This window comes from Lactuca serriola, chromosome 1 (assembly GCF_051521515.1).
Source record: "Lactuca serriola cultivar US96UC23 chromosome 1, Lser_US96UC23_V15, whole genome shotgun sequence".
NCBI classification, from domain to species: Eukaryota; Viridiplantae; Streptophyta; class Magnoliopsida; order Asterales; family Asteraceae; genus Lactuca; species Lactuca serriola.
In genome coordinates, this window is record NC_136408.1 from 54914144 (window position 1) to 54923125 (window position 8982).

Sequence of the window (8982 nt, forward strand, 5' to 3'; positions counted from 1 at the left end):
GCATAGTTTAGAGAATCAATTCATACTACTTTCTAGATCAGAGAAACAATACGTAAATCAATACATACATACTATTACTTTTCATTACAAAGTACATTATTCATTTACAAGAACAAGAAACATATACATACTATATGAAAACAAGTTAAGTAGAATGTGATATACTTCTTCATGGTACTTAGCAACATTCTTGCTAAGTCATGCTTTATAACCAAAGTCTCATGGAGGGAGAGCGTGAGTTTGTGCATAGATCTATACGGGACTGACAATCCCACACCTTGATGTTAGCTACAGTTGGGACCTACAGGTCTACGGGTGACATATGTCATATCTTTTTCGACGCCTGAAGAATGTCGTGCTTTATACTAGTCAATTAAGTATGGTTGTTAGAACAATGTTCTATCAGGATCGTATGATTCTAAGCAAAATATAAATAAGAACGTAATGAAGAACACAAGTATTGCACTGAATATGTCGAATGATTAATGCAAAGATACCCCAGAAGAGCTCGATAAAGAACTTCAATCTGTAGAGGTATTATAGGGTTACAAGAATCAACGTAATCGACCATTCTCTATTATACGCATACATGCATGCATATATTTATATTAAAACCATAACAACTTATCTAGATAAAAGGAAACTATTCTAGATAACTACGGATAGACAAGCCCAATCCGATTACAAAACCAAAAGGCCCAAGACGCAACACTAAAATACTTAACAATCTCCCCCTTTGCGTCCTTGGAGCAGAAACTTCATCCCCTTTTCACAACAGAGGACTTTTTCACGGTTTCAAATATCCTCGGTATAATGGCCAGAATATGATGTCTAAACGTTATGTACCACCGAAGCATATCTGTGAAGTTCTTTTTATCCGCTGCTGAGTTCTCCTTGCATCGATGAATGATATTGATTATATGCTCCAGACAATCTGTCAACCTTCGGATTCGGATGAGGAACCTCAGCAGTGACATCAAAACAATGAAAGATAAATGCTTTTCTTGTGATTGGCATGTGGAACTGCGAGTCCTTTGAATTGCCACATTCAAACGAAGCAATCGGTTCCAACCAGTACATAGAAGGAAACTCAATCGCCTGATTGATGAGTGTATCTCTGTCCCATTCTGGAAACAGAGTCTTCTTGCATTGCAAGACATCCTCCTCTTCCTTATTCTTTGCCTCTTGTGCCACCTTCATCGTTTCATCAAGCTCTTTGTCCCTTTTCTTTCTTTTAAGGGCTTCAGCGATAGTCTCTTCAGTATCACTATCACTATCGGCTTGAACTTTCTTTCCATAAACCGAAGCTAAATTATCCTTCAGTTCTGTTTTGTCTTTCAGATCTGCACTCTCTTCTCCCACTTGTTTCGGAAGAAAGACCTTCTCCGAGACACCCTTCATCTCACTGAGAATTGTAATTGCAGGAAGGAGTTTGGATTGGAGATGCTTCCGGATGGTTAAGGTCAAGAAGGGATCATGAGCTTCAAGAAGAGTAGTCAAGATATTCTTCACATCACTAGCACAACTTTGATAAACTGCCCTTTGAGTCTTTAACAGAGAGATCTCTTTTTCTGCCTGGGCCAGTTGAACTTTTTGGAGATCAATTGTAGCTTGGTGTTTTATCAGGTCCTCCTTCAATGTACTTTCTGCAGAAAGAGAAGCAAAACGAGAATCCAAAGATTGGAGAAAAGATGTGGATTCTGTTTTGAGATCAATACGAAGGGCTTCAAATTTTATGGTTTCATCCTGAAGAGTTTTAGAGAAGGAGTCCACCGAAGCTTGATATTTGGCCGCATTTGTGTCAGTATGAGCTTTCAGAGAATCAAGGAAAATCTGAGTTGTGTGAACAACCTCAGTAACCTCCTTTGTGGCCTTTGAACAAGAAGTGGCTGACTTATCAACTACTTCTGTGGATTTCTCAATAGCATCGGTGTATTGCTGAATGGCAGTCTCCAAGAAGGCTTTAAAAAAACGCTGCCATAAGCTTTGCTATCAGCAAGCAGTCGATCCAACTTTTCATTGATGTCCTGTATATGTTGACTGGTTACAGGAGCATCAGGATCATTATCTGTTGGAATTCTATAAGGACTGTAATACAGCGAGTCATAGTCCTCATCATCTCCACCAAGAGTAGCACTAGAGGTAGAGGATGGGGTTGGGGATGGTGGTATGTTGATAACAGGAGTATCAATCACAGTAGTAGCCCTGTATCAGATACATTGACTTCCACTGGGATTTTGGGAATGGTGGTAGTGATGGATTCGGTTATAAGAGGAGTTGAGATAGGTATAGTTGAGACTGGAATAGATGTAATGATGGTTGAAGGGGGTAGATAAGTTGGTTCAGTAAGAATGGGTGGTATATCAGTGGGAGCAGAAAGTGGAGCTTTCTGTTTTGGTGATGGAGGTGGAGTGGAAATTTTAGTAGTTTTGGGAGATGGGGGAGGAGTTGGAATTTTGGTAGTTTTGGGAGAGGCTGGTGGAGTTGGAGATCTTCGAGGTGTGGGCTCTCTGGTTGAAACCTGAGGATTCTCGGCTTTTGCATCTTGATCTTCAACCGTATCAGATCTAGGAGAAAAGTTCCCCTTGGGTCTGTTAGCCATCTTCTTTATCTTCTTCGGTTTTGATTGAGAAGAATCCCATTCACCAGACATTCGCTTTGAAGATTTTGGCTTACCCTCCTTAGTTTCTTCTTTCTCTTTCTTTATTACCTGTTTGCCTCTGTTAGCAGGCTGATCCAAGGCATCCAGTGCGACTTGTTGTTCTTCAGACAGAACCCTTGGACCAATAGGAGAGCGTTTACGGTATTCGGCCATCACATTGCTTTGTGCCGAAACACACCTGTACATGGATTCCGGAATCAATCCATAGTGATGAAACTTACTTGGATCGGAGATGATGATCTTCTTTGTATGGAATGAGGCAATAGAGGCAAGAAGAGCATCCTTCATGACAGGTATCTCCAAAGAATCCATGGCCTTCTTTGTAATCAGGGTCCAAAAACGACCACAAGAGATCTCTGAATGACGGGTCGTTGTGTTTAAACTCTGCACTACTTGGGACCAGATTATAGTGCAATAATCTAGGTTGATCCCGTTGTATAAACCATAAAGAATGGTAAGAAAACCTTTGCTTGTTGTGTCTGAACCACCACATCTTTCTGCCAAACCCTTGATTAGCAATGTCAGCAACCCATTCCATTGCGATGGTAAACATGATTTCTTGACCTTTGCAATCGTTGTAAGCACATCTGTGTATCCCGTCTCATACATCATCGTGAATAGTTGTGTTGTAGTGACAAAATCAGGCGAGATGATCGAAGAATCAACTGCAAGCCCCAGAATGGAACAAAACTTCGCCTTAGAGATCGAGGATTTCTTGTCGTGAATGGTGAAGTAGATGCGATCTTTATTCTTGTCATAAGTCGCCGATGAGTAGACTTGAGATATCAGCAACATTGGAACCGCTTCAACCTGGGTTAGGGCCAACAACAGGGGGGAATACTTTAGACATTCCACAACATGTAGCATATATGAGTCATATAGGAATGGAGTCATTTCGATAATCATGTTTTGGTTGGGTTTGATGGCAAGCAAAGAGGATGTTGCAGTTTGATCACGTGCAGAAGATGAAGTCGCCATTGATAAACGAAGAAGAAGATGAACAGTGCGAGCGTGGAGGAGTGAGATAATTCGTGATTGGTAAATGAAAAATAAAATGATCTCCCCTATTTATACCGTTGCCTGGAGAGAGAAAAACATGATGATGAGGTTGCTAAAGCGTCGCCTTAAAAAGCGCGATTTGATAGTGTGGTTAATTCCAGGAAAACGTCAGCACGCGTGGGTGTTGAAATGGAGCAAATGTACGCGCCGAAATCTTATCTTCATACCATTTGAAATTCCATATATCCCCTTGTTTGGTCGCAACCGATAACCAAAACTTATACCAAACAGCAATAAGAATGTTGGAAAATATTAATTTTCGTGCATAAGAGTGTGAAAGATAAAGAAATAAAGCAAGTGTATATTTGACGTGAGTGATGTCTTTTTAGAAGACAGAAAGCAGAGGATTCCGGGAAAGAATCACTTCCTTCAAAGTCAAGAGAGACTTGAAGTGCTTGTGTGGTTTCCCGAAAAATACGATCAACTGTTTGTTAATAAACATTGAAAGGCTTCTTTTGATCACAAGTATTGGGTGGCTGTCCTCCAACCGAACATCGAGTTTTAACATAAAACTGATTGTTGGTAGAGGTACCTGTGAGACCGATGTGATCTATTGAATAGGTAGGTGGGATTTATTATTATGTTAATGACTTATAGGAAGCAGAAATCTCAAAAAAAAATAAACTGGACCTCTTTGGGAAGAAATGTCTTGGCTGTAGACAATTTCATAAAAGATCACGCAAAATAAAAAGAGATTTCCTTAGGTAACCAGTAAATGCTTGAGTATATCACTCACCGTCAATTCGTTTTTGGTGTCGGATTTTGGGTTTCACTTAGAACGTGGTAATCGTATCCAAGATCATAAACACAGATGTTGTGTAACCATAAACCTCAGTGGTAAAGACCGAGAGTCTCAAGGGTTACATTAGTGAACCGAAGGTAGATGGAGAATATAAGGAGGTGCTTTAGGAACCGAATGTACCTTCTGCTATATAAGCGTGACAGAGCAGAGAAACTCTTAACTCATATGAGAAGAGTAAGGTAGCTCTAGACCGAGTGAGGTAAAATAGCCTGATTTGGAAGAAACGATGGGTATCGATCGAATCATTAAGGCTTACTCAAGATCATAGAGGCTTAAGATAACATACATCAGCATGCTTCTTGGGTGAAACATACCTACTTTAGATCTATCGACGATTATACTTGTGTTTACCTATTAATGACAGACACCAAACAAAACAAACAAGCAATTGAAACAAATAAAAAAGATAAAATATTTTTGGATTTTTGAAATTTTTCTGAAAAAGAATAAAAACAGAAAGACTTACAAAATATACAACCGAAACCTTATCTTATTAATGAGAGAAGCAAAATAGATCGATCATGCAATTTTCCTCTGTTCCGGAGAATTATGGAGCCGAAATAGACAGAGCGGTCTGTCCATGTCGGTTCCCCAAAAATCTAGAGCAGAGATAGACCGAGCGGTCTGTCTATTTCGGTTGTCTTAATTTTAAAGAGAGATTTGAGGATTCGGTACCGACTCTCCTTCCATCATACCCAAACCTTGTAAGATTTTATTGAAGGTTGTTTCTGGTAAGGCTTTAGTAAAGATGTCTGCCAGTTGATCAGCAGAACGAACAAAATGTACTTCTACGTTCCCGTCTTCTACATGATCCTTGATGAAATGATACCTGAGTGCAATGTGCTTGGTTTTCGAATGTTGCACTGGATTATGACAAATCCGGATTGCACTTTCAGAGTCACAATAGAGAGGGATCTTTTTCATACTCAGCCCATAATCTCTTAACTGACTTTGAATCCAAACAACCTGAGAGGTACATGATGCGGCAACAATGTATTCTGCTTCTGCTGTGGATAAAGAAACACATGTTTGTTTCTTTGATTGCCAAATGACAAGTTTTCCGTCAAGGAATTGACATCCTCCGGTAGTGCTTTTCCTGTCCAGTCCACATCCTCCAAGATCAGCATCTGAAAAGGCTTGTATGAAGAATCCAGATCTTGCAAGATACCAGAGACCGAGAGATGAAGTCTTCTTCAGATATCGAAAAATATTCTTCACAACAAGCATGTGGGGTTCTCTTGGATTAGCTTGAAACCTGGCACAATAACAAACAGAAAACATGATATCTGGGCTACTAGCTGTTAGATACATAAGGGATCCTATCATTTGTCGATAAAGAGTTATGTCCACAGCCGGTTTCTCCAGGGATGGAGTTAGCTTGGTGCCGAATGCCATTGGAACCTTTACTTTTGAATCACCCTTCATTCCAAATTTAGTCAGCAAATTTTTGGTGTATGCTTCCTGGTTTATAAAGATACCTTCTGGTCCCTGTCTAATATTCAAACCGAGGAAAAAGTTAATTGGACCCATTGTGCTCATTTCAAATTTAGTCTCCATCAACTTTCTGAATTCAGCGGTTAAGCTTGGATTCGTGGAACCGAAGATGATATCATCGACATAAATCTGAACAATCATCAAATGTTTGCCTTCCTTCTTTCGAAAGAAGGTTGGGTCAACCGAACCATGTTTAAACTTTGACATTTTTAGAAAGCGAGTAAGCGTTTCATAGCAGGCTCTTGGTGCTTGCTTTAGCCCATAGACAGCTTTATCCAGCACATAGCAATGATCCGGGTACTTTTCATTCACAAAACCAGGTGGTTGCTCAACATAGACAGTTTCTTCTAATTCTCCATTCAAGAATGCACATTTGACATCCATTTGGAAAACTTCGAAATTCTTGTGAGCCGCATATGCTAGAAAAATTCGAACAGACTCTAACCTTGCCACAGGAGCAAAAGTTTCTTCATAATCAATCCCTTCTTCTTGACAATAGCCTTTTACAACCAACCGAGCCTTGTTACGAATGACATTCCCTTCTTTGTCCAGCTTATTCCTAAACACCCATTTCAAGCCGACAACAGAGGCATCTTTCGGTGTAGGAATCAATCTCCAAACTCTGTTTCGTTCGAATTCATTGAGCTCATCCTGCATTGCTTGAACCCAATCAGAATGATCAAGTGCAGCGTTTATGGTTTTCGGCTCTATTTTGGAGATAAACGAGTTAAACATACAAAATTCCACTTTAGAGAATAATGTTGTTTGTTTCGCCTTCAGCTGAGATCTAGTAAGAACACTTTTGGAGGATTCACCAATAATTTGCTCTTTGGGATGGTCTTTTGTCCATTTTGTTAGCAGAGGATAGAGTGGATCATATTCTGGATTTAGTTCTGCTTCAACTTCAACTTCAACATCTGACTGATCCCTTTCACCTTCGTCAGTAGAACTGTCACTTGTTTTCTCCTTCTCCCCCTCGACAGGCGAAGTGAAGTCTTTGTTTTCAGCAGAATCGACAGTGGGTATCTCCCCCTCGATTGGACTATCACCTGTTGATTTCGGTTCAGTTGTTTGAGTATCAGTTGAACTAGTAGATATTGGGGCGGAATTGGGATTCTCCCCCTCAACAGGAACTTCAGATGGTTTGAAAGTGGTAGAGTTCTCCCCCTGGAACGTTGAATCGGTGTTTGAGGTATTAGGTGATGGTTTAGGAGTAGGTGTTTCATTTTCCATTGATTTGGCAGCTTTGTCTATGACTTTCTTCAGATTATCTACTTTGTTGTCTGCTGCTGTTGCCTCCAAATGTATTGCCTTTTCTGGTTCATCAAATAACCGAATGTATTCATCAAACAGGTTGGATATTGGAACCGAGACCTGTCCAGATTCCGGAAAGATGTCTCCTGAAGCGTCTTCTGTTCTTTGAACTTTCTTCATGTAATTGTCGTCAAAGGTGACATAATAAGTTTCTTCTATTCTTTTAGAACGCTTGTTCAACACCCGGTATGCTTTTGATGACAGAGAGTAAACCAGAAAGATCCCCTCATCGGCTTTAACATCAAACTTATTTCGGTTTTCTTTAGAATTAAAAATCATCTATAATAACCAGAATATACTTACTTCCACCGATACTCTCTATAGCAGAAGGTCCATACAAGTCGATATGTAACAGTTCAAGTGCTTCCACTATCTTAGTATTAATGCGTGTAGGGTGGCTTTTTCTGCTCTGCTTACCCATCTCACATGCTGCACACAAATGCTCCTTTTCAAACTTGAGAAGAGGAAGACCTCGAACGTGATCACCGATCACTAATTTGTTGATATCTTTGAAGTTCAGGTGAGATAGACGTCGATGCCAAAGCCAACTTTCATCAGTGTTTGCCTTTGATAGTAGACAGATAGCTGGTGTCCCCCGAATAGGATTAAGATTCAAAGGATACATTTCTCCTTTTCGTGCAGATTTCAGCAGAACTTTCTTGGTTTGTTTTTCTATTATCTCAGATCCTTCATCATCAAATGATACCTTCAAGCCTGTGCCCACAACTAATTGTGATACACTGATGAGGTTGTGCTGCAATCCCTCTACATAAGCCACCTTTCTGATGGAGAAGTCTCCATTAGTTATCATCCCATATCCTTTGATTGTTCCATAGGAATTGTTTCCAAACTTCACCGATCCACCATCCTTTAGAGACCGAAATTCCCTTAATTCCTCCTTTCTCCCTGTCATGTGACGCGAGCAGCCACTGTCTATATACCATTCATCGTCAAACTGCTTGTCACTGATTACCTGCAAATTTAAGCAGATTTAGGAACCCAAAGTTTCTTGGGTCCTGGTGAGTTTTTCACAGAGAAAGGAATAACAATAGAAGCATCAACTAAATAAGTTCATTTAACAAGAGTCGGTTGATCTTTTCTTTTGATGGTAAACACCTTGATTTTTGTTTTATCTTCTTTAAATCTTAATGTATCTTTTGGTGTTTCTTTAGATGGTTTAGTGTTTTTCGTTGGATTCCTAGGTTTAGTGGAGGATCTCTTATTTTTATTCTCAGAGTCTGATAACAGCTTTCCTTTTCCTTTGATGTCCTTTAAGGAATTTGTTTCATCTTGGGATCTGGAGGATCCATGTCTAGAATTGGGACCGAAACTGGTTTTAGGACCGAATCTGGATCGAGAGCCGAATCTGGGTTTATGACCGAACTTGGGTTGTGGACCGAAACTGGGTTGAGAACCGAGACTTGACTTTCAGTTTTGGGATTTGGAATAATAGGAATTTGGACTGAAATTTTCCTTTGACTTTTCCTTTCCTTTATCCATGGATTGTTTCCTAGAAGGCTCATAGTTAGGATTTTGAGAATTCCAATGCCTTTTCCGTTCATTCAGATTCGAGGCATATCTTTAATTTCTGAGTCTTTTATGTTCAACTAGCTCCTTCTGAGATTTGTGAACATTGAAGCTGGCCTTTGGT

General features: G+C 39.9%; 1 protein-coding gene across 1 annotated transcript; it reads right to left on the minus strand.

The window, feature by feature from the left end:
* Window positions 1-3812: 3812 nt before the first annotated feature.
* Window positions 3813-7451, minus strand: LOC145055206 (uncharacterized). The gene is made up of 3 exons (XM_079003513.1): window positions 6833-7451; window positions 6552-6724; window positions 3813-3938 (listed from the first exon to the last, which is right to left on the minus strand). The coding sequence occupies exons 1-3, from the start codon at window positions 7449-7451 to the stop codon at window positions 3813-3815; spliced, it is 918 nt and encodes a 305-aa protein (XP_078859639.1).
* Between the last annotated feature and the right edge of the window lie 1531 nt (window positions 7452-8982).

What these genes read in the sequence shown, in the direction of transcription:
- LOC145055206 (XM_079003513.1), bottom strand. Translation starts at nt 7,451, where the DNA reads ATGAAGAAAGTTCAAAGAACAGAAGACGCTTCAGGAGACATCTTTCCG. An exon ending in TCCCAAAGAGCAAATTATTG is followed by an intron (nt 6,725 to 6,832) that starts GTGAATCCTCCA and finishes TCTCCAAAATAG; the next exon opens with AGCCGAAAACCATAAACGCT. An exon ending in AGCTGGACAAAGAAGGGAAT is followed by an intron (nt 3,939 to 6,551) that starts GTCATTCGTAAC and finishes GTTTGGTATAAG; the next exon opens with TTTTGGTTATCGGTTGCGAC.